Below are 27,579 nucleotides of genomic sequence, written 5' to 3' on the forward strand. Positions count from 1 at the left end.
ACCCTAGCTCCGCTATCAGTAGCAAAGAAACGGATCCCCTTCTTCGTATGTTCTGCTACTGGATAGCTAGGCATCACAGCAGTTTGTCCAGCGCTGGACTACCATCGCTGTCGTAAGACCAATTATGCCTCAAGATCGATCGTAAGAGAACCAGTGAACTCTTTGCACTGCAAAGAAGACAAGATAAAACCATCTCATTACTTCCTCCTTGATCGACTCACGCTTGCAAGATCAAGTCTTAAACACTAGCTAGGAGCTCATACTTTTAGATATCCCACCGCACTTTTGGAGTTAAATGCCTGAGACATTTAGCGAATGAAGCTTTAGAAATGAGTCGAAACCGAAAAAACTAGCCTGAAAGTGCTGAAGGCCATCCCAGTCGAGACTTATAGCAGGAGTTTTGAAATTTTGTTTACGCCTTGGCAGGCTTATATTGGCTCTAGAGGCAGGCTTATATTTGCAGGCGACGATAATTATTTGTACATAAATACCGAAAAATCTAGTTTTTTGCGCAGTCCGGGTCAATTTTGATCAGACTGTGTTAAACAGTTCGAGCAAAATTGATGAAACTTTGCCGTAAAATGAACCACTGTGTGAAACTAAATAAAGTCACATTTCGCAGAACTTTAACATAAACAATTGGCTGAAGAAAAACAAAATAAAGAATAAATGAAAGAAAGCGAAAAAAGAAATTAGACAAACATTTGTGGAAAATACGTGCAGCCAGCGTGCGGAAAACACTACTTTAAAATTTTACTGTTATTATTACTTTATTGTTATTACTATATTTTTGTGCTGCATGAACGTGAGCATAACAAACAACTGCGCAGCACGAACACTATAATTGCAGCGCTGATGCTGGCGCTGCCGGCATTTTCACTGAATAAATAAGGCGAAGGTGTGAACCCGTGCAAATAGTCTAAGTGAGCAGTTCATAAAAATCGGTGATAAACAAGCGTTTAAAGCGCGAGAACTACCAATAAAATCACTGCAACGAGCAAGTGTAAAAACAACAACAACTCGAAATACGTAATACCCTCAAGGATCTCATACACGCACACGCCAACAGACAAAATGCAACTGCAGCTGCACAACACCCTACAACAACAACAACAGCAATTAACGCTACTACTCTTTGCTGGCACACTTGCCACACTACTACGGCCCACACTGTGCCACGCCGCCTACTCCACCAACTTGCACAATGACCCTGCTGACGTAGCCGACAACGCAGCTGACTATGACAGCTACGGCCACCACAACAGCAACAAGTATGTCAGTAAATGCGACAAAAATGCAGTGGCCGCACTCACCTTCCAGCTGAGCGGCAACAACCTGCACTGGCCTTGCGAGTCGACCAAGAGCATTTACGTCCAATCCGGCCGATATGTGCCGCGCAATGTGATCGTGACGCGCGCCCAACTGCGACGTGATGACGTGTTTGTGGCGCTGCCGCGCTACAAACATGGTGCGCCATTCACATTGGGTCGCGTGCAATTGAAGCGGGGTCAGTGTGTGGCCAAGATTGCGCCATATCCGTGCTGGGCCATACAGGAGGAGGGCAATTGTCAGGCGTTGCAGTCCGTCGTCGACATCGCTGTGGATCCCAATGTAAGTACATGCATCGTAAGGGAGCTGCTCGATTATGTCCAATGTACTATCGACGGTGTCGAGGGCCCTTTGGGGTAATAAATCTAGTTAGTTATCTTATCTGCCATATTTAGTGAATATTTAATTTATAGCAAATAACTAGCATATGCAACATATACCAACACACGCTCACATATAGTATATACATATGCATAAACCACAAATGTATGTTTGTGTGTGTGTGTTCGTGCTCTGACCGCCAATATTAAATTATGTGTTGTCGCCTTGACGTTGCAGACAAGGTCACAGCCGTTGGCACTGCGGTGAGCGGGGTTAGTCAGCATGCCACACAAAGCGGCGATAGCATCTGACATTACAATTGCAAAGTTTGTTTTTTTTTTGTTGCCGCTGGAAGCCATTGCGTATGCGTATAGAGGAAAGGCGGTCGGCCACTACTAGAAAAAAAGGAAAAATTCAGTAGAAAAGTTGTGCGAGAATTAGTTTAATGCAAAAAGGTCTGATGTGCCTGTCACTGGGCTATGCTCTTATCGCAGTCGTGTAACTATTTTTGTTCTCTCTATGTGTATGACAGTGTGTGTTCGTCCGAGTCTAGTGGCCAAGAGGCATATGCTTTGCTATCGCAGACGAGCCGCTTTGCATAGAAAAAGGAAAACTTTCACATTATCACTATTTACATAAATCAACTGCTTTTTGTATACAATAACAACGAAAAAGAAGAAGAGCTGTAAACTTCGGCAATACCGAAGCTGTAATACGCTCCACAAATAAATAATATATAATAAATATAAGTTTTCACACAAGAACTTCGGTTGATTGACCGTTTGATAGTTTTGAATTTATACCGTTGTCTTGGATATCTTGTAAACTAAAAATGTTTTTCATACACGGAGATCATTGCGACTGCTCTGTTTGTAAAGCGGCTATATGCTATAGTGATCCTATCTGAACAATTTGCACAGAAATCATATCTACATCTTGGCTAATAAAGAATTAAAAGGATTTCTCATCAAACAAAAAAATTTTCTTTAACAATCAATTGAAAAGTGCCCTGTTTACTATAAGAAAAACTCTTTTTTGGGGAAAATTAATTTTTAATTAATAAAATTTGGTTCCGTTCATGGATAATACACCGTTTATAGCGACCCTCTAACTTTGCTACACCATATTTGTAGCACAATTTGTGTTTTGCCTTAAAATAGACCTCAGTTTCGGTAATCACCTCTTCATGCGACGAACATTTCTTCACAGCGAGCATTCTTTTGAGCTCTGAGAACAGAAAGTGAATACGAAAGCGATTCGATTCACAATTCTCTAAATTGTAACACAGTGCATTGTCTTGCTGACACAGCACTTTCTTTTACTAAAAATGTGGTCTCATTTCGGCGATTTCGTCCTTCAAACGGTCCAATAACACTATGTAATATTCGCTGTTGTTGGTCCTTGCTTTTTTAAGGTAAAATCTATAAAATTTATTTCATGCGCATCACAAAATACTGGCGCCAAAACCTTGCCAGCCGACGGTTGTGTTTTTTCAAGCATTGAAGCGAGATCATCATCTGCAGTCCACCTGGATGACTGTCGATTGGAATTCGGAGTGAAATGATGTAGTCATGTTTCATTCTTTGTTACATATCGTTGCAAAAACTCGGGTTTATTACGCTTCAACATCTTCAAACACTGCTTGAAATCAGCAATTGGTATTTGTGTTTGGTCAAATGTGAGCACGCGCGGCACACACTTTGCACAGAGCTTGCTTATACCAAAATATTCGTGAATGATATGTTGTACATGTTCTGTTTATATCTTTAGTGTATCTGCTGTCTCGAACAACTTCGCCTTACTTTTATACAAAATTATTTTGTGGATTTTTTTTAACGTTTTCTCCGGTAACAAACTCTTTTGGGCGTCCAAAGCGTTCACGTTCATCGGTATTCCTTTCACCACATCTAAAATTAGAATATCAATTCTTAAGTATTTATGGAAGTCTGAAGCACCCTTGAACACTTTGTGAGAAGCCTTGGCGTTACATGCTGATCCACGATTGCCAATACAAATAGGATTTTATACAGTTTAAGATTTGCATGAGCCGTGGTGAAAACTAGAAACCAACCAATTACGACTTACAGAAATATTTCGGTTCAGTGAATAAAAGTTTTAAAGAATGGAGTATGCTTAAGTTTACCGTGTGAATCTATCAAAATTTTTTCATGTCTTCATACATTCTAAATCAAAAAACTTTTAAGCTTTGCGGCTGATGAACTTCGATATCGGTATGGAAGAGAAATACTGCGTTGGAATTTCAGAAAAATTCAAATCAATATGATTTTGGACAGCTTTCCAATTTTGTAAAGCTTTCTGAGAAACAAATTTGCGTCTTAAGAAGCTTTTACCTAGACTCAAATGACAAGATGATACCGAAACAACTTATGAACTTTCGTGAAATATCAAAGCTCAAATTTTATTGCGTAAAATATAAATATGTAGCCAAAATGGAAAAAATACAACAAAATTTCCAAAGATGTGTATAAGAGACAGCAGTCAGGCGCATTTGCCAAAGATTTTTTTTATTTAGCTTAATTTACTTTATTTTAATTTAATTTAATTTTAATTTAATTTAATTTGATTTAATTTTTTTTTTGTCAAAACATAATAATAAATAGAATCAAAAACATTTCGGCTGTAACTGACACAATAAAAATAACGCTAAACAAACAGCTAGTACCAGCTATCACCAGAATCAATAAGAACACACCTTAACACGCATACATAGTCACATACATATGTACATATGTATACCTAAAAACCAACATATTAATATTATTTATTTTACTTAGCTAAATATTTACGTTTTTTATTTTACTTTATGCTCTGTTTCCTTAGACGCTTTTCGCAGTAGAACACTCTTCGTATTGAACTTTATCGAATTACTTGCTTTTGTTTTTGTTTGTATCCATTTCATTTCAATTTGGTTCAGTCACCCAAACGCACTACAAGCGCATCCACTTATACATCAATACATTTGTATCTACACATATATTATAGATATACAAATATGTATGTCTGTATGTTTACAGTTAGGTAAATGACAGTTGAAAGTTTCAGTTCGAATTTAAAGCTTCGAATCTCATTCGCATCGTCGGTCTGCCACTTTTCAGTCACTAAGTGCAATAAGCAGATTTTAACAGTCATTGACAGATTGGCTGAAATCGAAAGCGAAATTTTATTTAATATTTAAATAGAATATTTATTTTGAGTATATATTTACTTTTCAGTGCAATTAACTTGTGTATGTATGTATTCGTGAGGTCGTTTACTTCTAATCTTCAAATATTTGATTTAAGAGAAAATTTCATCTAAAATTCTTAGTAAAATTTCATGCTGACAGACATACAGACATAATAAAGTATCTGAATTAGATAATTCTCTGCAAATCCCACTTAACAAATAACAAAACTTTCCTGATCGTCAATCCTAGCATGGCTGAAGAAGTTTTTCAATACAAAAGTAGATTAGATAAATTATTATTAGATTTCGATTTACTAGACCTTATACATATGTATGTATAGTATATCGATTTCTATATCTAACAAATAATGCCAACCGTTGTTGGTGGATTTTCCTGGGTCAGGGTCCCAAGAATTCGTCATCAAGTCAAGTTTCTGCTTCTACAATATTTTTTGCAGTATTTTAGCAACTCGTGACATTCATTTTTTTTTCATTTTTTGGCAATAAGAAAAGTTGCTTCATTCTAAAAGATATAATTCAAAAACTAAGGAAATTTTTACACGCGTCTTTTGAAAGTTATGACTAACTAAAAATCATATTCTAGTAGCGTCAACTGTATATTAGGCCGGGATCTTTTCAATTGACCTGTTACAATCATTTATTGGTTATTTAAATTTCATTTTGTGTATAAATTTAATTCAATTCCGAAAATAGACCGCTGGGTACAGCGTTACCCTGCGCAAAATGCGCAATTCGCTGGACTCGAAAATTGTGCTAATTTAGAATAGCTGCAACTACGCTGACAATTACGTAAAATATTCAGATTGCTGACAACGAAAATGCGGAGGCAAGAAATTTTCAATTCAGTTATGTGCAATTTCGTGGCATAATATTTAATATATTCCAGCTATTGCATGCAAAAACAATTGCAAGTGCATACGTATATATTATATATATATATATATATATGTATGTGTGTGTGTTTGTATGTCAGCATGGCGCTATATTTCGACACGGTGCGTTGGCCGTAAATTAAAACGCGGTGTGTGGGTGTGGCGTTCATAACTCACTGCTCGTTAACTGTATGCAGCCATTTGGCCACAATGCCAATGACAATGGCAGCCAGCATTAAAACGGACTGACGTTCGACCAAACGTCGCTGTTCGGTGTGGAAAATGCAGAAATATTATTATATGAGCGCGGCAAGTGCACACAAATATACATTTTATTATAAAATTTGGGAAAATGTATGAATACAAGCAATTGTGTGTTATACAAGCACACACTTATGCAACTGTATGTGTAAGTATGCTTGTTTGTGTTTGTGCACGTTTAAAGCATTAATGCAAAATTTATAATTTTAAATATTGGAAAAATAATTTAGAAAATATTTTTGTCGATTTTACGTGTGATAATGGAATTATTGGTTAATTAGAAAGCGAATTTGACATTATGAAGTGAAGGCATTATGAATAAAAGAGGATCAATTTGTATGGCAGCTATATGCTATATTGTTTCGATCGGAACAAATTTTTCAGAGATAATAGCGAGACTTTAAATATTAATCTATACCAAATTTGGGAAAGATACCTCGACAACTAAAAAAGTTTTTCATACAAGGACTTGATTTGGATCAATCTGTTTGTATGGCAGCTATATACTATATTGATCCGATCTATACAATTTCTTCGGAGATTGTAGCGATGCTTTGGATATTAATCTGTGCCAAATTTTGACAAAATGCTTGTACAAATAAAAAAGTTTTCCACACAAGGAGTTTATTTGGATCGGTCAGTTTGTATGGCAGCTATATGCCACATTGATGCGATCTGTACAATTTGCTCGAAAATCGTAGTTCTGATTTTGATAATAACATATCCAAAATTTCGGAAACATACTTCGACAAATAAAAAAGTTTTTCATACAAGGACTTGATTTGGATCGATCAGTTTGTATGGCAGCTGTATGCTATATTCATCCGATCTAAACATTTTATTCGGAGATTATAGCGATACTTTGGATATTAATCTATGCCAAATTTGGGGAAGATACCTCAACAAATAAAAAAGTTTTCCATACAGGGACTTGATTTGGACCGGTTAGTCTGTATGACAGCTTTGTGCTATAGTGGTCCGATATCGACAGTTCCAACAAATGAACAGTTTCTTAGGGAAGAAGGGACATTTATACAATTTCAGATTGATATTTTATAAATTGAGGGACAAGTTCACGTATATACAGGTAGACTTTATAAGGTCTCCGAGGTTTCTTAGAAATAAAGCCTATTCATCAGAGTGGATATTTTGATTTCGTAAACGATAAAAAGTGTTCGTTTGCGAAAAAAATGCAATTAGTTCAGTAGGAGTTGGGATGTCTTGCCATGTACTGAAGCGTTCACAAAACCGCATTAACGTGTAAAACAGATATGTTGAGAACTTTTCTTACAAGATCATATAGTTAAGTTAGGTTATAGGACGCATCCGACGAGAGGATCGCGAGAAAAAGAGCTCTAGTAATTGGATTTTAAGTACTGTGTTTGATTTCTGTTCCCTCCAGCAAATTGTATAAAAGTATTAGATCCAAGGCCTTAGTCATAAAGCTTGGTTAAATCGAAATACATGTAAGTATAAGTTTCTACCTAGGAAAAATTAAATACTACCTTTTTCCCCAGCAAGCTCATTTTGATCTGAAACTCCACATATTTAATTTTATCCCATCTTTTTCTCATTTCAGGGTCTTCTCTGGGCTTTGGATGTAGGACTTGTGAACACATTGGAGCAACCGATACGCCGTTGTGGCCCAAAAATCGTAGCAATCAACACCGCTGACAACAAAGTAGTCAAGATCATCGACATGAATGATCTCGTAACGTCTGAGTCTCGCCTGCAGTTCATAGTGGTCGATTACTCCAAGGACAATAAGCCCTTCGTATATGTTGCCGACGCGGGAGCACGCAGCATACTCGTCTACGATATAGCTGGCGATAAATCGTATCGCATCGTTTTACCCAAAGCCACTGCCCCAACTACCACCGACGTGCTTTACATGGCACTCACCGCCACACCGGATGGTACATCGACTCTGTACTTTACGTACTTGAGCTCTCCACGCCTATACTCCATACGCGGACAGTATTTGCGTGTTGGACAGGGTGCTGGTTCGATTGTCGATGTGGGCGCCAAACCTTATGGCAAGCAAATGGTGCTGCTCGGCGCCGACGGTGGCACAAACTTGTTCTTCCGTTACAAGGGTGAAAACGACATTTATATGTGGAACTCGGAGACTTGTTTCAAGGCAGCCAATTTAAAAGATGTACAACATGGTGGTGATTGTCGTCTCTCGACACAGGTTGGTTGTAATTATAGTAATGATTTGGGAGCTGAAATGATAAGCAAATTTTGTATTATTCTTCTTAAAACTTCAGGTGCTACCCGGTCACAGGCGGTTCATGTGGGTTTTGGAGAGCAATTTCCATGATTTCATTTCGGAGCGAACGGGTTGTAATGGCGCATCGATTGTTCTACATCCCATAGTGCGCCAATGTGATGATTGAGGGTCGAAATGTGGATGTAGTTTTAAGTAAATTGTTTAAAGTTTCTAAATATGTACTTTTTTTTGGAGTTCGTAACTTATGTCCGTCTATTTATAAAGCTTTTCATTTTTGACTGATTTTCTTGAAACACGGTATTTTGATTTGATTTTTGGATATATTTTTAGTTTTCTTATTGCTATTTTTTCGTACTATCGTCACTATCTTCCTTTTCTTCTAACAATTCTTATTGAACTGTTGAACATTTTTAAAGAATATTTACGGAAAAAAATATTTTTTTTAATATTTTAAAATAAATATTTAATTTGTTTTGATAACATTTTGGGCTTTAATATGAAGATATAGAAGAAATAGAATATAAATTAATCAATAAACATTAAGATTTTTGGTACCTATAATATGATATAATCACTGACTGGGAAGATCGTTATGTGAAGCCTTAAAGAAGTATGAAGGTATTTGGATCACTTTTAGAAGAAAGTCTGTAACGTTATTTGGGAACCTTGCGTTACTATGTTACTGTATACAACTTTAGGGTTTGAGCTCGGTAAGCCCTGGTCAACAACCAGAACAGAGTGCCGTAAGAGGTGCTCTAAACTACTTACTTTTCGCAAAGTTTATCTCACCGCACTTGTTGCTGTTCTTATAAGAAGGGTTTTGGCAAAACTATATGGAGGAAAGCGATTTGGAATCATTGAGGCATTTTCTTCGTTACAGTCCAGCATTTTCTAGACTGATGTTGCAATATCTCGTTAGATACAACTTCGGCAAACCTTGCGAATTGGCTGGGATTAATATTAGCAGATTCAAAAAATTTCTGGTAAAAGGGTCTGATGAATCATATCTAAGAGTTTTGGGTATTAAAAAGGACCAGTATTCACAGGTGTTCAAGTGGGATATTGATATAACTTTGGTGCAAGTTACAACCCAACGATCTAACCTATCCAAACTTATACAAGGTCAGTTTCGATATGTAGACTTTTGAAATAGCGTTATACAGGAAAGGTCTTTGGTTACTATTGTGTTTTTGTTCTTTTGGAATTTATCATCGCACCTTCCAATAGTGATAGCTTCTCTTTGGTCCAACGCCAGCTGTGGCTATTGGGCTAAGTCAAATTCTTTTGAAGAAATTTGGTATGGCGGCATCTTCGAGCCTTATTTCTTTCGAAATGAGACATTGACAGACTGTTTTGCGGAGTATGATGACATGGGGATTCATCGGTCCGCAAATCCATGTACGATCAAGTCGAAAATGTCCTTCCCCTCTTCTTATCCTTCAATATGTAATCTACAAATGAGCAGCAGACTGACCAACAGGAGAGCAAAAAATACCTGTCAAATGGATTTAATACGCGTCGACCGATCCTCGGAAAATAATATCAAAATTCTTCTGCCGGGAGCTCTCAATCAACTCTGATTTGAGGGGCCACGTAGTGTCATTAAAGCAGAAGTGACAATTAATAAGGTAGCAGCAGACGTACTTCAACAAAGTGAGACTTCTTCTAGAGAGTTATGCATCCACTCCGATACTATACAGACCTTGAGCTCGCTCACTAAGGAACTACCCTAAACACTCTGGGCGTCGGGCCACACTGGTATCGTCGAAAACTGTAAAGCCCATCGGCAACCCGCTTGAAAGGACAGCCTTACTCAAATCTCATCAGCATGGGAAGGAGCAGGTGTTCTGTTACCTTCATGCACTCGAATACTGGATCTATGTGGCTCGCGCGAGCTCAATAAGCATTGGTCAGCAACCAACAATTATGGTGTTGCGAAAGCTTTCTGGTTTAGGGTGGAACACAAAAACACAGCAGCCCAAGTGGAACTATTCGTGATCTCACGAATATCAGCCTTTTAACCAAACGAAGCTGACTTTAAAAAATTGGTCCTTTTAGATTACAATTGATTAACACATTTTTAGCATGTGATAGAAGCCATCTCTCTTTAAGTTCTCAGATTTTATTTATATCCACTACAATTACAACAAACCTGTCACAAAAAGTTATCTTCCACCAATTTATGCACAAGCTGCACCATTGAATACTGAACCTTGGGGGCATCTAAACAGCATTGGTACTAATTTTCCACTGGTAGCACTAAGCTCACAGATGTAGTATATACTGGCATCACCAGGCCATGCGCCCTTATCACCGGCAGCAGAGCAGCTAACAGCCAGATTATAGCAAGCTACGGTGAAGGCGAACACACAGCCTTGCTGATTAACCGAATACCGTTTAAGAGGGCCGCATCTATGGCGCGTATATGTACCGCTGCTAGTGCAATCATAGAAATTTCGGCAGTCGTATGGATCGGGAAAGCGACCGGTCGTTTGGCATTTAAATTCGGACATGGTGGTGATGACACCAAAACCATTGAAGCCGAAACCATTGAAACCAAATCCATTGGAGCCAAAGCCATTGAGACCAAAACCACCGGCCCCATTGCCTTGAGGTAGGAACCACGCCTGTGTTGAAGTGGTGATGCAGACTGTGAGAAGAGACTTTAAAAGAGTGGTGTTTATATGCCTTCTCATTTAAATGTTGGTCGAAGAGAAAAACGCTACTTACCGAAATCCAAAGTTTCGTGAAGAAAGTGCTCCACATTTTCCGTTATTCCCACTCTTGGTGCGTGCTTAAGCTAGTAGCGCTCGCAATTAATGGGTTCGCGGATTTTGATTCGCTTTTATGGCAAATTAAACTAAATTAGTTATTGTTATATTACCAAATTTATCTGAACATGTGTCGAAATTAACCGTTGTACAATTTGTTGCGATTAAAAATATTAATTAACTTTTTATAACTCAGATTGTACTCATTCGGGTATACAGGGTCCGATGAAATAATAGTACAATGTTCGACATGATTCGGTTGTAGGTAAAATAAATATTTATGGAACCTAAAGACTTTAGAAGGTTGAAGAAAGGAGTACACATCAAGGTCATGAGATCCACAAAAAAAAAAAAAAGGAAATTTTGAGACTTTATTGGAAATTAAATTTGGGAAGGTCCCTGAGAAACATTACATATTTGGACCTAAAATATAGAGACATATAGTATATTCAAAAAACAAAAAGATATTCCGCTTTCCAAGAGATCTCCATTATGAGTTATTATTAGCTTGTCCTTCAACAGAAAATATATAGCTTGAAAGCTGTCAAAATTTCAGGAATGAACCCTGCATTCCTACATAGTTTGATGAACCTAAATATGTATACGATTCAGTTTTTAAGACGAGCCTCTCCACAACTTTTCTGGATAGATACCCACTGTGTGAATATTCGAATATGCAGATCTCGGAAAGTGTACCAGCATTGGAAGATTTCCAATTTCGCTTATTATTACATGCTTTTCGGAATCGGATTACAAGCAGAAAGACACATGACCATCAACAGAGCAGTAGAATGTCACAGTGTTAAGATCCAGTCAGAAATGTGGGAAATGTTGAAGAAGATAGCGATGAAGGACAGATGAGAACCGTGATGCTGTTCTCACGGCAGTCGGGTCTACGTAACTGGAATGGACCCGAATTTTTTAACTGGTCAAGGACTGTCACCTCGGCAGAATTCTGCCGCTACAACAACAACAAAAAGAATGTGATGACATGGGCGCCAGATGGGTGTTGTAAAGGATGGGGATAGGGCAGATTATTTCTCTGAGGTTGGCGTCGAAATTGGTTCCGATGGAAATAATGTAGGCGAGGATAGTGATTTAGATGACGGCAATGTTGATGGCATTGGAACGGGTTTCGGTGTAGGAAATATCAATAATACAAAACAACTTCAACAATCAGGTGGTTTAATCAGGTGGAAGCACAGCTTGGGTCACGCAACAACAGGAATGACCACACCATTTATCAGGCAATCGTCGGTTCCTTGGAGCCTGAAGTAATCAGAGAGGTCTCCGACAACATCAGGTCAACACCAGCACAAGATAAGAGTGCCTATCTAAAAACTAATCTTATTTGTCGAAGAAAAAAGTGCACTTTCATCGTCCAGCATGCAACGTGTCCACGCATGAATCTAACCACCTTTCTGCATGTCCAGCTAACCCTACACATCTGATAGCCGGTTCCCTATGGTCCATCGCCGTCGAAATGGCACGGACCTACCATTGGATGACCTCGATGACAATTTATCTGAACCTTAACTATAAAACCGTTATAAAAACAACAAATTTAAAGTCCACAGTAGCTTTGAAGCTACACAACTTTCCTGTACAATCTTCTCATTATACATAATAATCCCTCGCCACAAAAAGTTAGTACCATTTTATAGCAAATTCTTTATTTTTATTATTTATTTACTACTCAAAATATAAGAATATAAACAATTACTTGCCGCATGCACCCAAGACACAAGACACGTACCGAGTACTGAAATGAGTACCCGATGGACAACTGCGACGGCGCTGAACTCCATTCACCGCCGAACAGTAATAGTACTTGGTACAATCTTCTGGATCGGCCGATAAACCAGCCACCAAACATCTGCCAGTGGAAGGTGACATCGTTGTGGTACTGCCAGTACCTGAACCGCTAACCGCTGTTACTGTTGTTACCGCTGTGGGAGATCTTGTTGTGACATCCAATTGTGTGTTGCCTTGTTGACAGCCATAACCGTTAAAGACCTCACCATCAGAACACCGATAAAGCGATGGATAGAGTACACGTTCATCTTGCTGCGAAAGCGCACGACAAATGTAGAAAACATTCGGACTATTCGGCCATGGATGCGCATCGCCAACATTGTCACATTGAAATTGCGGCAACAAGCAGATGGAATCTTGCAGTGTGGCCGTACATTGACCAGTCGCCACATTGAATGCCTTATTACCGTAACATTCCATTGTTACCGCCACCAGAGTGACGCCCGCAAAGTAGCACATGTGATATTTCTGACAATCGTACGGATCGGGGAAGATACCCTGCGAGGTGCATGGAAAATTGCCATCCATTGCGAAGGGATGACACGGTCCGGTCGAATTGCTGCACATGCCGGCACGTGAATTGCAGTAGTAACCCTTGGCGGTGTCGCATATCTCAACGGGGATTGTCATCCAACCGCTGGAGTTACGCACGCATGTGGACAGCAATTCGCATGACTCACAAATATTACCGGTAGTCTGGCGACCCTCACAGGTATTCGTCTCACGCGGTTGTATCTGCGAGGCAGTCAAGGCGAACCACATCGCCAACAGCAGGCTGCCGAACTGGGGAGAGGAAAAGGACAAAAAATAAATAAAATTTCAGTGATAAAGTGAGGTAAGCATTGGTTTTAGTTATATTTATATGAATTACTAAAGACTAAGGATGCAATGAAAAGTTTGTTGAAAGGGCCAATATTCTAGAGAAAGTGGTAATTTAGAAAGATCTAAAGACATCTTCGATGTGCTCTGGAAAAAACTCCGAGCCTTTGCCTTACGAAAAATTTTCTTCTAGTTTTAATAACGAAAGGCTTAAAGAGAGGTTTCTAACTCGTTTCTACTTTCGTGTTGTTCTTATTTTAAAATGAGTAGGCTATATATCAAAATAATCGCGATATATTTCGAGATTAAAAATCCTAGAAAACGAGTTTATTCAAAATTCCTCAGTTGGGCTATTTAAAAAAGGATTCTTCATAAAACTTTCAGCTTATCCATTAAAGTGTTCAAAAGCTTTGTACTACGGCTTTCAATGGTCGATAACGGTTTCAGTTGCACTTTTCCATTCGCCACTACACTGACTTCTATTACCGATCTCAGAATTTCGGAGTTAAACTCGCACAAAACTTTGAGTCAAAATAAATATCTTACAATTATTCAGAAAATTGTATTTGAAGAATATATTTTAGCCTTTAGGAAATAGTTCGACTACCCTCTGCTGATTTTTATATATGTATTTTAATATATCATATACTCGTATACGTATACTTTCTTGCCACGCATGCATCTTACCACGACCACTGAATATGTATTAGAAAATCTCATATTTTCCTTTATTCCAAATCGTAGTACTTTTATTAATTTGAATTCTCGAATAAAAATTGTTTTTTGACACTTTCTTAGTACACACAATATTTAGCTTTTAGTAACACTAATTACAAACGTTGTAAATTTCGCACATTAAACACTTTTTGAACTTCTTCGCGTTATCTGAGTTAACTTTTTCAAAACGATCTTGCGCCTACGAAGTTTTTTACCACTCTGAAGCAACTTCTTGCAAGCATCCCAAATAAAAGCTCAATAAAATACTTATAGGCCATCATATTCTTATTGAGAAATATATGCATGTCGATAAGTAGATAGATATATACATGTAGTTATGTATAATGACTCATTCTGCGCTTGGTTTGTTTGTCTTTTAAACGCTATCAGTAAATTCAAAGCAGCGCTGGCGTGAGAAATCTTTAGAAAGTTAGATTAAATATTTATATTGCCGAAATGTCGAAATGCTTCGAGATGGCTCTAATGAAGGCGCATGGTCGTAACGAATAATTGCCGAAGTTTATTTGGCAAAATAACTTTTCACTTTGCTTAGCAAATAATAGACCATTTAATGGTTTTTTAATAAAATTCTGTAAAAGAAGTGTAAAAGAAGCATGAGTTAATATTTACACTAATTAAAATTTTAATATATATTTATTTACCACATAGCAACGATATATTAACTTATTTTGTTCGATATTACAGTGCTAAAGCGCTATGTTGATGAGAGTCGATAATTTTTTAAAGCAAAATAATCGTAGTAGGAGGAAACCTAATGGAAAAGGAAAATAAAATAATAATAAATATAAAAAAATATAAAAATATTTATTTTATCCTCGATCTGTGGCCAAGAAGAGGAAAGAAAGGGGTTGCTTGAATTGCGTTAAAAAACGGTACCTCGTGGTAGAAAGTTAAACGGCAAAGTTGTAGGTAATAAAACAATCTAGAACTTTCGTGAATCCAGAATTTTTACATAAAATTACACTTTATTTTAAAAATTCAAATAATCAAGTATATTTTTATTATTATCTTTAACAAAAAACTTTTTTCTTTCCGGAAAGTTGAGTTTAACTAACATTTTTATGTCCCAGGTCTCAGATCGCCCGTAAAATATTTTCTTTTCATTTTACTTATTTTATCTACCTTTTCCTACTATGCTCTGTTCACTCTTTACTCTTTCCAAAAGCTTCACAAATGGCCTTATAAAAACTCCATATATTTCGATTTGCCAAGAGGTTGGAGGTGGAATCTTAGCTCTTTTCCTTATTGCTGAGCAAAGATAGTGCCTTTTCGTCAATGGAACTGCAAAAAAAATAGCCAAAATATGTGGAATTGTAGTTGCGAAAGTGATAGATGCAATCACCAATCTTCCTTCCTGACCTTTCTTTATTTACCTTTATATGTGTTTATACATTATTCTTCTATTAACATTTCTGTTAAGATAACAGCAATATTTAAAAGATTTCATTATATAATAAAACATTTTAAAACACAAGATACGGTTTACGCGAAAGACAAATTCAAATATATTAAAACGAAACAATAACCATAAAGAAACAATTGGCGGAAACAGAAATAATTATTCCATACGTTAATTAAATTATGGTTTGGCAGCACTTACGATAGTGTCATATTATTGACATTTTCTCATGTAATACATTCATCACTTATTGCCACATATTCCCTCACTCATATCAGTTTTTCTGTCAACTCTCACGTAAAAAATGTAAATATACCTGACAGCTCCATAAAAAATTAAATAATTTCTGCAGTAATCATGGAATTTCTGCACGAATCAATTGCGCTTGGTGTTGATTTGTTAATATTAGGGATATGTGTTAAAGAATATGTCACCTACAAGCAAAATGTGAACTGTCTCAAGGTTAGTGCAGTAGCCAACAGCTGATAGTGAGCTAGAAATTTCACATAAATCGCATGTGCTTTATGCTTTCCAGGCTGCACCACAACTGGCTATAGATAGTGATCTCAAGAAATATGTGGCGGCACAAAAGGATAAAAAGATACCGTATGCTGTGGTGCGCGGCACGGTCACACCAATTGGTGTGCCTATGCGCAGTGTTATGTCGCCTTCCGTAACTGGTGTCTTGCAAATAATCAAACTGAGGTGATAACAATTATTTTAACGCTATTGTTGTTGTACAATAATTTAGAATTTTTCAATTTCTAGTGAACATCGCGTAACGCGCGGCTTTGCCGGTTTCTGGACCGAACAACGCAAACTCATACATGTGTCGTCGAACGAAATGCCTTTTGAGTTGCGCAACAACGAAAGTGGCGTTGAAATCATTGATGCATTAAGCGCTGCTGTGCTTGATTTGGATGTGGTGTATGACAATTATGAGCCTTCCTCGCTTTCGTTTTTCGATCATGTTTTCGGCTTCTTCTCCGGTGTCAGACAAAAAGGTCTGCAGACAACCGAAGAAGTGTTGCGTGATGGTAGTTTCATTACAGCGATTGGTGAATTGGAGTTAGATGGTAAAACGTTACGTTTGCAACCATCGCCAGTGGGTCCACTCTTTTTAACGACCGCTACCAAATCTACATTAATTAAGAAATTTGAAGAGGCTAAATCATCCATGCTGTAAGTGTTACGGTTCAACCGCAGCTTTCATTTTTTATTTGATTTGTATAGTTTTAAAGAATCATATTTTTTTGTTTGGTAGCGTTAAAATCTTTGTCTGCTCCACAATCTCAGCTATACTAATTGGTTACATAGTACGTAAACTGTACAACAAAAAGAAGCAAGAACGTGATGAACGAAAAATCAAAGAAACTCTAGAGAAGGAGCGGCGTGAGAGGCGCGCCCGTACACGACCACTCAATCTTACCACTGAGCAGTTGTGTGTGGTATGCTCAACGAATCCCAAAGAGGTGAGTGAGTGTAAACAAAGTAAATTATTGTACAGGACTGTCATTTATGCGTTTTTGTTTACATTTTTTATACCAAGAAATGACATTTTGTTTAAATATTATTTTTACAGGTGATAATATTGCCTTGTGGACATGTGTGCATCTGTGAAGACTGCTCCGAAAAGATTCGTGTTACTTGCCCCGTATGCCGTGGCAAAATTGCGACAAAAGCTGCTGCTTTCATCGCTTAATATAAAATCAAAACAATGGTTGCTTATACTTACATACTAGTATATAAACATCGTAAAATCTGCATTGCACACGCTGCAATAAAGTGATTAGTTACATTAAGTGCGGGCACAACTTTTTGACTTGTTGCAACAAATGTAACAAAACTTAATTTATTTAATAATTAATTAGTTCATGGCATAGTAACAATTTATAAAATCTTTGGAAGGTATTAAGGTACAAACAAGTGTGTGTAGTAGTAAAGTGCCGTTATGTAGGTACAATTTCAAACAAAAAACGGTACAATAAATGCATAAAAACAAAATTAAATTGTTAAGTCTTTATTATAACGGTTTTACTTTTCCATTATTTGTTTGTATTTGCGTTGATCTTCAAGCATTTGCAGAAACACTCGATACTTGCGATTGTGATAGTCCGCAGTGGATTTTTTCGGTTTTAACAGTACACCAGTGCCGCCCATTTCCTTCGATGTAGCCTGAAATGTCATTCAAAAAAGATTAGAGCAAAAATAAGAATAAAACATATTTTCTTCATTATATGAACGAAAAAATTCGGTCACCTACCTCTAAATTTCCATAAACGTTAGCGGCACATGCGCCCAACATGGCGGCGCCGACCAATACCATTTCCTGCTCATCTGGTATCACAGCGGCTAATTGACAGATATCGGCGTGTGCTTGCACATACACGCTGTTCTTTGCTAGGCCACCACAAAACAGCATACTGCTGTAGGGCACACGCTTATATTTCTCGACGAGGTTATCAATAATGTGACGGGTGCCATACTATTGATAGAAAAATGAGCATAAACATAGAGTTCAAGTGCTTTCATTTTTTATAAATAAATAATGATGTTACTCACAGCTAATGCTTGCACAAATGCCAAATATAAGAACGCCAACGACTCTTCATCGGCGTTCATATTGAGACCTGATATCTAAATTAATTAAGTATTAAATGACGATAGTTAATGTAATATTTTTATATGGTGAAAGTTGTATAAGCAAACATATTTGATTGACACTTTTATTACATAGGCAAAAAGGTACTAAATACTTACCATGCCTCTCAAATTGGGATCAGCGATAGGCGAACGATTGCCATGAAAATCTGGCCAAACATGCAATTCATTGGTCAGAAAGCAAATATCATCGTAACCGCGTTCCAAACGCATCTTCTCCAAGAGATTATTTAAATATTGATATATGTGCCTGAAATGTAAAAGGCACCAAAAACGTTGCAACAAAGGCCAAACCATGCGAACTCACTCATTTTTGCCTAATTTCGCTTGTATGTCGGCATATTTTGTATGCGTTTTTACAATGAAGTCCAATAATATGCCAGCAGCGCTCTGACCACCCTCGTTGAGGTAGTAATTCGGCAGTATGGCACCGCGGTAAGGACCCCACACACCATGTGCCAGGCAAGGTTCGCGTGTCAAGCTCATGTGGCAGGTGGATGTGCCGCATATAAGCGCCAATTTGCCTTGAAGATTCTCCAATGCTGCTTCCAGTGGCTTATCACTCGCCTCCAATGCGGCACGACAACCAAACATGCCCAACGCACCGGCATGTGCGTCAATTAGCGAGGTGCCAACGATTGTACCAGGCAGTAGTGAGAGCTCTTTGGCAGCTTGCGCTGTTAAACCTATTGTGTAACGATATAAATTTTATTGCTTTAGATACGTGTTTAAAAATTAGTTTTTAATTACCTGTGCCCACCGCCGAACCCGGCTCACAGATACGCTGTCCAATTATTTCATAATCATTTGCGCATAAATCATTCAAGCCGATTTGATTTAAAAAATCTGCGCTCCAACGCATATTCATAGCATCATAATTCCATTTGCAAACCACCGAACATAGCGAGCGCGTGTCAACGCCGGTGCTGCGCCATGTAAGAAAATCGGGCAGATCAAAGGCACGCCAGACTTTACTCCATGTACTTTGTAGATTCTTTTTCAACCACAATAATTTCGGTATTTCCATCTCCAGTGACACCTGTCCGCCGACATATTGCAGCAGCTCGTGTTTGGTCGCATTAATAAGCGCGGCTTCGGCATGTGCACGATGATCCATCCACAATATGATATTCTGCTCGCTTTTGCCGGTGCGACTGACAGTGAGAGATTCACCATTTTTGCCCAATATCACCAAGGAGCAGGTGGCATCAAAGGAGATAGCTTTAATGCTTTCCTTCTTGGCGTCTTTTGTGACTTCCTGCGAAAATATTTTGTAGAATTTAAGTATATAGTTTATTAGAAAAAATAATTCAATATAGTATGGAACACTTCGTTTTCACCGAAGCTAGAATAACTCAGAAATACAAAAGATGGGTTGGTCAGAAAATTTAATTGAAAATAAGGTTGGCATGAATTATTGACCAAGGCAGCGGTACAATCTCCGACCAAATTTTTTTGATCGGACGACTATAGCATCTAGCTGCCATACAAAATCGTTGATTAAAATACAGTTCTTGTATGGAAAACTTTTTCATTTATACGATGTCTTCACGAAACTTGGACACCGATTATTGCGGTGCAATCTCCGAGCAAATTTTCTAGATCAGATCACTATAGCATATAGCTGCCATACAAACTGTTTGATCAAAATAAAGTTAATATTTTAAGGATTGTTATTAAAAAAGTACCGGTGAAAAGTGCTGCCAAAGCTAACGTGTTTTTCTTATTTTTAACACCTTTCAAAAACTATTGTGTTTTATTATATTTACATAATGTATTTTATTTTATTATTACACTTCAAGTTATCAACAAATCAAACAAATGCAACATTTTCTCCATCGTATTCGTAAACAATTGTCTATAATCACTGTAATCAAAATATAAAGGTTATACACGAAGGTTAAACTCACTCTTTATCGGCAAAACACAAAACAATATAATATACCAACGACACTAATTCATCTAATCTTAGGAAAAGTTGAAATTTGACTCCTGCGTTTAATCTTTTGTTTAAAAATTCAAATATTAACCGCATTCTCATTAAACTAAGTAGAGGATTTCCAAAAGTTATTCTAACTAGTTTTTGAATTTTTTTTTAATTATATATTTTTAAATGGGTTAGTAGATATTTAAACCTTACTTATGGATTGTCTTTTTTGCTGCAAATATCGCTCAATTTCATCTCACCTTCACACAATGACACACTGCACTCCAAATATCCTCGGATGATTGTTCATAGTAATCGCGCTCGGGATTCCAAGTCTGTATTGGTCTCACATACTGCTTCAATACCTTTCCCTTCAAATCGACCAGTGCAGCACGGGCACTGCCCGTGCCTATATCAACACCTACAAAGAACGTTTCGGTCATTTCGAGCTATGTGAAACGTGTTATCAATATTCCTCAGGTGACGCAAAGCAAACGTTAAAAACCGGTCTAAGTGTTTTTTCAAATATATACGCAATTTTTACTTATAATGTCCACCAATAGTACACTACTTAACTCCCCGACTGGTGTCAGCGATCTGAAAATGTTGAGAACTTCTAGCTTTCGATTAACCTGCTGCTACACGCCTTTTGCCATGTTGTAGTTTCGTTTTAAAGCATTATCAGTCAAAAAATTTGCGTCAAAATATTTAAGCTAAAATATATTGATAAAGTAGATCTAGACTAACTAGTTTATTATTTAATTATTAAGTTTATTAGTAATTATCGCGTACAAGCTTATGTATTGCCTTTTGTTTCTATATTTTTATTGAAAGAGAAAATTTAGGAATTTGCCACAATCTGATGTAATCGCAGTAAGTACTCATAGAGCTCAAAGTGTATTCGTGCGATGTACCGGTGGCACCTGCTCTACGTAGGGGGCTATCAAAGAAGTGTAGACAAGAGCGTAAATAAATTGAAAATATTAGTTAATCACTCTTAGAGCTCATAAATTGCTCCCCATGCAAGTGATATGGGCAGAAGTGTTTAATTGTACACAGCTTTGAGAAACTGGTGGCAGCTAAGAGCTTCATTACAATTATTCCCACATATGTTCACTCCTATGTGCTATAGCTAGTGTATAAAACGTTTAAGCTTTTATTTGAACATATAAAATATCAATGCAGCTTCCATTACATGCGCCCAGGTTGTTATACACGACAGAAAGTATCGGTAGCGATTCCGGTTAAAGTGATTATACGTAAATTTTCAAACCTAACGGTATTTTACCTTTGTGGAAACTTTTTTAATCCCTTAGTCGTTGTTGTAACGACCGAAAATATCACTTAAGTAATTTGGATTCCATTCCACTTCTCGATTCTCGGGGGAACGGCGTAATACTTTTAATTTCGTAAAGTTACATCTTGAATATTTCGGCAATTGGTCCCGAGGTAAGTACAAACCCGCGTTCACTAATGAAAGATTTACGTAGTTTGACCGTGGTGTATTTTTTGTAGATCACTTTCTCTGAAAATGGGATCTTAGCAATATTACTAAGTTCACCTTTGCTTAGAAATAGTAGCTTTTTGGTCTACTCACTATTAACGCTACCGCAAAGTAACTGTGTGGTATACCGTTTTTTGCTAGTGCTCCAATTACCTCGGTGCTCCTCTAGAGTACATTCCTTCAAACAACCATTGAAGGAAGATGGGGTCCGCCGGGCCAAATCGGCTGCCTTTTCGTTTCCTTCTTTGATGATATTTAACGAGTTACACTGCGAGTCTAGTTATTGTCTTTTTGCATAACTTAAAACCGTGAACTTTAATATAGGAGCTACGAATAGCCTTAATTGCTGCTTCGCTGTCCACTTGAAGGTTTATGGATTTGCTGGTTACAGCAGAAGCCCATTTGACGCCTTCTCTGCTATGCCAACAATTTCGGCTTGAAAGACTAAATTTGGTTTGAAGCTATATTCATCAAAGCCCCTATAAAGTATGTATATAAATGATCAGCTTGACGAGTTCAGTCGATTTAGCAATGTCCGTCTGTCTGCCCTACTGTCTTTCTGTATATATGTTATATTATATATTTTATTTGTGAAGGGCGTTCTAACTTCTCCGCAATCAAGGTTAACGTTTTTTGTGTTTTAATTCAAATTTAAAGTTTTCGCCAGATTCTTTTAATTCAAGACCTGGCAACCTTCGCTATCTGACTACGAAACAGCTGATTTATGTTTATGTTCGAAAATCAACAAATCAACGTGATATTCTAACAAAAATGGTGAGGATCAAAAATCGGTAAATAATTAATGAAATACCTTATATACTCATCTAAATATTAACAATTTTTAGTTATGTAGTAGTCAGAATAGTGCCAGAAAAACCGACGAATATACTAAAAATTGACGATGCCGTACTAGCAAAATCTGTGCTACGCAATGTGAAAAAGTACTACGGTGACTATGGGCTAGGGACTGTGGAACATGGTTTTCGCGTGAAATACTGTAATGAACGCACAAAAATAGCCATAATGAGATGCTTACATCGATCACATCGTACCTTGACGAGTACGCTGCCGTTGATAACTATGGTTGGTACATGAGTATAAGTGGCACTAAAAGAAAATAAATATTTATCCTAATATGTAGATCGGAGATGTGCGTGCAAAATTCCATACGCTCTACGTCGGTGCTACTATAATACATTGCAACAAATTCATAATAAATCACCAGCAAAGATTTTTGGACGAAATGGTGGGTCAAATTGCGTCTGCGAAAGAACGCAAGGACTTCATCAAACGTGTTATGGAATTCGATCTAGAGCAGTAGCAACGTTGATGCGCTTCCATAGCAATTAACAATTTATCGTAGAGTAAATAAATTTACTTTTTTCTATATTTTTTTTTTGTTTTTATTTACACCCATGGTAGTCTAAAGCTATAAGAAAAATATTACATTCATACATATTTAGGTGGTATATGAATTTAATAAAGCACCGAAATAAATAAAGTGCTTTCTAGTTGGTAATACATACATATGTATACTATAAATTTCTATTTAAATGAATTTTACATTTGATTCATTTTTTATCTCACAAAATATATTAATTACTATTAATATTACTCACTACGGGCTAAAGCCAAAACTACAGCTAAAAAGAGTTTGTTGTCAAATTGAATTACTCGCAATTGCTACACTAATTTTGGTATCGTTATAGTAACAAAGATTTACAAATTAACTAATTAATGTACCTTTTCACGTGAAAGATATTAATAAATTTTTACACGCCTAAACTTCTACTAAGAACTTGCGGCTTGAAGAACGCTCCCAAACTCTGAAGGCATTAAGCGCATACTTGAACTTTTGTTGAAAATCTCGCATAGTCATTTTGTGTTTTTTGCTGTACACATTTAAATATATGCCCAACACAACCACTAAACCGGACCAGAGATATCTGCAAGTAGAAAATAATATTTTAGTTTTATTTAGTATGTTTATGCCGCTTTTCTCGTATTTTTTAACTTACTGCCAGGTAAATGGTTTGCTGAAGAAAACAAACGATAATGCGATTGTTACAGCTTTTCTTGCTGTCGTCACGGTGGCAGCTACTGGCGCGCCACTGCTTCGCACCAAAGCCAACACAAACTGGATGCCCAGATAACCTGATAAACTGAAAAAGAAGCCATAGCCAAAAGTTTCCACTATGTGCTAGAATGCAAAAAAGAATGAACTATAATTATTTAATATATGTATATGAAATTTTCTCTGAAACTAACCTCAAGACAAAAGGCGAAACCGCTGAAAAAATTACCAGTCACCATCAGTATAACCAGAAGGTAAATAAAGCCCAACCCATAAGAATAAAGCACAACTTCACTGCTGGATGCTTTATGTTCGCGCATTGCTTTTTCCTGCACATTTCCGATAGCTGCATCACAAAGCAGTGCCGCTGATATCATAGCGACACCGGTAAGATCGAAATTCGGTGAGACCTGCGAATCGGCTAGCGTGAACCAGGCCAGTCCAATGCACATGGCGAAGGCAGCAGCAAAATCAAGTGGCCCATAACGCTTTCCTTGTATCAAGATGCTGCCCACCAATACTGGTATCAATTTGCAACATTTAAATATCACCTGCGTGGGGTAATTAAGATAGCCCAGACTAGAATTCGACAGTCCCATAGTTCCGAGTGTTAGTGCGGCTAGTAGAAAATAAGTACGCATTGGTATACGACGATCAGATGTCTCAACACTACCTCCTGGTAGTAATTGAGCTCTACGTCTAGTCTCTAGATCACGTTCAATTACACCGAAACAAATGTAATAACCGAATTGGACAAGTGTGAGAAACCATCCGTACGGCTTAAAACCTTCAACCGTAAAAATTAATTCCTGCAGATACCCATAAATAAGGTATAACACAAAAACACCTGCACAGCTCAAAAGGAATTGTGTGGTGCGGTTGTAGTAGGTAAGATTAAAGCAAAGAATTCGCAATTCAGGTGGATTATCGGAGTCGGTTGATGTTTTACTGCCGTTACTATTCACTTTAACCGACGCCATTTGTAAGCTACTCTATATTTTGTTCAATTTCATTAACGCACTTTTCATCACCGGCAAATTGTTGGCAAAAACTTTTTATATGCTAATGAATTCTAAGCAAAATCTTTGTTTACCTATCAACCGCCACATTTACATTCCTTCTAACTTCGAAATTCGATTATTCAAGATGTTCTACTAAGGGCCGAAAACACGTTGATATTAAGCGTGTTGTTCTGAATCGGTGTGTTCGATTATTAAAATGAATTTTAGAATTAATCACCTTTTATCAATTGATTTTAAATATTTTAATAATAAAATATAGAATAGCCATTATAATTTAATTTAATATTTTTAATATACCACCGCAAATAATTAATAAATTTTACTTCACCCGAAATTGATGTGGCAACCTATGTATATGAACTGGAGAAAATTGAGAAAGGAAAGACGAAGAATAAACTGACAGTGATGTCAAATGGGATATTATCATATATTTTCAGTTTGTTCTTTGATCGGTTGAGTGAATGCAGTTTAATATTTCGCACGACTCAAAAGTTAACAAGTACAATAAATAGTTGAGTAATTAGTTTCAATTTGAGTGCGTGAAGTAAAACGACTATGCTTGTAAGTGTGCGAAAACATCGGTAAAATAAATTTTCTTCTATCTATAACAGGTTGGTCGTTTCGTTTCACCAAATTTTATTAATTAATTGCGCATTGGGCAGTGATTTGTGGTTTTAATGCTACTAAATTAATATAATGTTGCTGATAACTAAATTGTGTTGTGAAAATACATATACATATATTGTTATAATCTGATTTAATTGAGTTGGTTTGTGTTTATTGCTTTTTTCTAGTTGGAGTTTTATATTATATATCAAATATAAAAGCTGTGGAAAACCGGTTTAGTGTCATTTTTTGTTGCTGCTGAAAAAAATCTGCGATGATGCTGTAATGCATAAATAATGCGAAATTACTAATAAGTCAATAAAAGATTGGTGAAAAGTGTTAATGTATGCAAAGAGAAAGCAATTTTTTTCAAAGTAAACGAAATATTAAAATATCAATAAAGATATTTTTATGAAAACAATTAAACCAATGCTAAGTGAATACATTATCATTATATTACAGAAGCATTACTTGTGATATGAAGTAAAGGTAGGTGTCTTGTTTATGCCTATAAGTAGTTACCTAACGAAATTAAACCCGAAAAATATGCATTATCACATAACTATTTGCAAATTTTTAGTTTCCTTCTGCAACCATATGTAACAATCAAGTTATTTGTTTCGAAAAGAGCTGCTTCTCCACAGTTTACGCTTTAGGTAATTAAGTGCTCTAGCCCAGTCAATTAAAAAATCGCTTTCGCCATTCCACTTCTTTTCCATTCGTTTAACAAAGTATTTTCTCCATTTTGTTTATTCTTTATATTCTGCTTGGATTTCTTTAGATAGTGTTTTTTTTTTGCTTTATTTTTTTAAATTACTCTGTTCTTGCGTACGTCTTTATCGGGTACAAGTGGTTTAATGTATTTGTTTGTTTGTATGCATGTGCTATATGTAGCTCATGGCTTTCGCTTAGAAGCACGACTAAAAGATACTTCTGCACATATGCTTGTGCATAGATTCCTTTTAAGTATGCGTGTACCATTTATGTATGTATGTATGTATGTAAGTATGTAAATATATAATGACCTTAAAATAGGGCGAATTTAAAGGGACAGAGGCGTAATTAATGTGAGGGTGGGTGAGTGTTTAAGTATATGTGTTTATCTGTACGTTTTTAATGCATTCTATGTCATGCTGCTGTCAAAATTAAACCCATAAGAACGAAAAAGAGCTAAATGTTTCTCCGTGCAGAAGATTGGTTAGTTTTGTGCGCTTTTTTGTTTTTTTGTGAAATATATTTAAATTACTACGTGTTTTTATTTGTAGATAAAAATGTATCGTTATTTGTGAAAAATATGCTGTACAAAGTGCAACTAGACGTTTAAACGTTTTTCTAATTCGTCATGTTAATCTGTTCAAAGTTGTACAAGTTAATTAACATTACATTTAAAAACTTATTTGTTTGCTAATATTATCTACGTTCATAATATTTCTAAATTATAATTGCCTTATCATAAAAAAAATTTTATATACAATATTTTCCTTATAAATCATAATCCGACATACTACATGTGAGTTTTTGTTTGTTTCTCATGATAAAAAAAATCCACCGCAATAACAATTTTCTATGGAGATGCTGTGCGCAGTAGGTACAAGTTGGTACATACGTAAATACATATGTATATTGATGTATTAAATAAACAAACACCCCTCAGAAACCGCCCAAGCGGTCGCTGATTTCAATTGATTGTGTCTGCCCGCATAGTTTTTATTTAAAAAGAACATTTCCATCGTGCGCTTGGGGAGTGTCTAAACGCTTGCGGCATTGAGAAGAGAAGGACGCACGTCCACACATACATACATTTGGACAGACGTATGCATAGAAAATGTAATGCATTCAAACGGGAAATACTAGTTCATCATGTGAGAGCAATGCCGCATGCCATAATGTAAATGAAAACCGCACTGCAGTACATATAGTACGAGCAGAGAACGTATATTTATAGAGAAGGTCCAACAACGGACAGGCGTGTAAACTGTCAAAAGCTAACAAAATGCGATGAGTGCATTTCACCACAGCT

General features: G+C 36.8%; 9 protein-coding genes across 19 annotated transcripts in view; 4 read left to right on the forward strand and 5 right to left on the reverse strand.

Moving 5' to 3' along the window:
• Window positions 1–1,074: 1,074 nt before the first annotated feature.
• On the forward strand, window positions 1,075–8,389 carry LOC108976884 (major royal jelly protein 1). The gene is made up of 3 exons (XM_018946276.1): window positions 1,075–1,611; window positions 7,570–8,184; window positions 8,261–8,389. The coding sequence occupies exons 1-3, from the start codon at window positions 1,075–1,077 to the stop codon at window positions 8,387–8,389; spliced, it is 1,281 nt and encodes a 426-aa protein (XP_018801821.1).
• A 1,936-nt stretch (window positions 8,390–10,325) lies between these two features.
• Window positions 10,326–11,033, reverse strand: LOC108976920. The gene is made up of 2 exons (XM_018946349.1): window positions 10,954–11,033; window positions 10,326–10,886 (listed from the first exon to the last, which is right to left on the reverse strand). The coding sequence occupies exons 1-2, from the start codon at window positions 10,987–10,989 to the stop codon at window positions 10,404–10,406; spliced, it is 519 nt and encodes a 172-aa protein (XP_018801894.1). The 5' UTR covers window positions 10,990–11,033; the 3' UTR covers window positions 10,326–10,403.
• A 1,649-nt stretch (window positions 11,034–12,682) lies between these two features.
• LOC108976915 lies at window positions 12,683–14,568 on the reverse strand. Its single transcript, XM_018946340.1, has 2 exons — window positions 14,316–14,568; window positions 12,683–13,592 (listed from the first exon to the last, which is right to left on the reverse strand). Exons 1-2 carry the CDS (start codon window positions 14,346–14,348, stop codon window positions 12,714–12,716), a joined length of 912 nt encoding a protein of 303 aa, XP_018801885.1. The 5' UTR covers window positions 14,349–14,568; the 3' UTR covers window positions 12,683–12,713.
• Window positions 14,569–16,122: 1,554 nt separating this feature from the next.
• Window positions 16,123–17,774, forward strand: LOC108976932 (mitochondrial ubiquitin ligase activator of nfkb 1). The gene is made up of 5 exons (XM_018946378.1): window positions 16,123–16,227; window positions 16,301–16,470; window positions 16,534–16,947; window positions 17,030–17,237; window positions 17,348–17,774. Exons 1-5 carry the CDS (start codon window positions 16,123–16,125, stop codon window positions 17,465–17,467), a joined length of 1,017 nt encoding a protein of 338 aa, XP_018801923.1. The 3' UTR covers window positions 17,468–17,774.
• On the reverse strand, window positions 17,526–21,105 carry LOC108976929 (FGGY carbohydrate kinase domain-containing protein). Its single transcript, XM_018946377.1, has 7 exons — window positions 20,614–21,105; window positions 19,177–19,684; window positions 18,734–19,112; window positions 18,526–18,676; window positions 18,328–18,402; window positions 18,029–18,250; window positions 17,526–17,940 (listed from the first exon to the last, which is right to left on the reverse strand). The coding sequence occupies exons 1-7, from the start codon at window positions 20,794–20,796 to the stop codon at window positions 17,800–17,802; spliced, it is 1,659 nt and encodes a 552-aa protein (XP_018801922.1). The 5' UTR covers window positions 20,797–21,105; the 3' UTR covers window positions 17,526–17,799.
• An 83-nt stretch (window positions 21,106–21,188) lies between these two features.
• On the forward strand, window positions 21,189–23,246 carry LOC108976933 (ribonuclease P/MRP protein subunit POP5). The gene is made up of 4 exons (XM_018946379.1): window positions 21,189–21,226; window positions 22,515–22,648; window positions 22,703–22,940; window positions 22,999–23,246. The coding sequence occupies exons 2-4, from the start codon at window positions 22,629–22,631 to the stop codon at window positions 23,176–23,178; spliced, it is 438 nt and encodes a 145-aa protein (XP_018801924.1). The 5' UTR covers window positions 21,189–21,226; window positions 22,515–22,628; the 3' UTR covers window positions 23,179–23,246.
• Window positions 23,247–23,390: 144 nt separating this feature from the next.
• LOC108976934 (adenosine 3'-phospho 5'-phosphosulfate transporter 2) lies at window positions 23,391–25,153 on the reverse strand. The gene is made up of 3 exons (XM_018946380.1): window positions 24,126–25,153; window positions 23,876–24,057; window positions 23,391–23,803 (listed from the first exon to the last, which is right to left on the reverse strand). Exons 1-3 carry the CDS (start codon window positions 24,909–24,911, stop codon window positions 23,638–23,640), a joined length of 1,134 nt encoding a protein of 377 aa, XP_018801925.1. The 5' UTR covers window positions 24,912–25,153; the 3' UTR covers window positions 23,391–23,637.
• Window positions 25,154–25,395: 242 nt separating this feature from the next.
• Window positions 25,396–27,579, forward strand: part of LOC108976923 (multiple epidermal growth factor-like domains protein 11) — a 48,573-nt gene continuing 46,389 nt past the window's right edge. For 7 of the 11 annotated variants that reach the window (XM_018946359.1, XM_018946365.1, XM_018946366.1 and 4 more), the window contains exons 1-2: window positions 25,396–25,564; window positions 25,748–26,048. The gene's annotated coding sequence lies outside the window, so the exon portion shown is untranslated. The remainder of the gene's footprint in view (window positions 25,565–25,747; window positions 26,049–27,579) is intronic. The other 4 variants (XM_018946360.1, XM_018946361.1, XM_018946362.1 and 1 more) reach the window with 4 other exon arrangements.
• The window catches only part of LOC108976885, a 5,794-nt gene continuing 5,106 nt past the window's right edge, over window positions 26,892–27,579 (reverse strand). The window contains exon 3 of the mRNA XM_018946277.1: window positions 26,892–26,909. Coding sequence (XP_018801822.1) covers window positions 26,892–26,909 — 18 coding nt within the window. The remainder of the gene's footprint in view (window positions 26,910–27,579) is intronic.

The sequence above is a fragment of the Bactrocera latifrons genome, unplaced genomic scaffold (genome assembly GCF_001853355.1).
Source record: "Bactrocera latifrons isolate USDA-ARS-PBARC rearing strain unplaced genomic scaffold, ASM185335v1 scaffold_81, whole genome shotgun sequence".
In the NCBI taxonomy this organism is placed as follows: Eukaryota; Metazoa; Arthropoda; class Insecta; order Diptera; family Tephritidae; genus Bactrocera; species Bactrocera latifrons.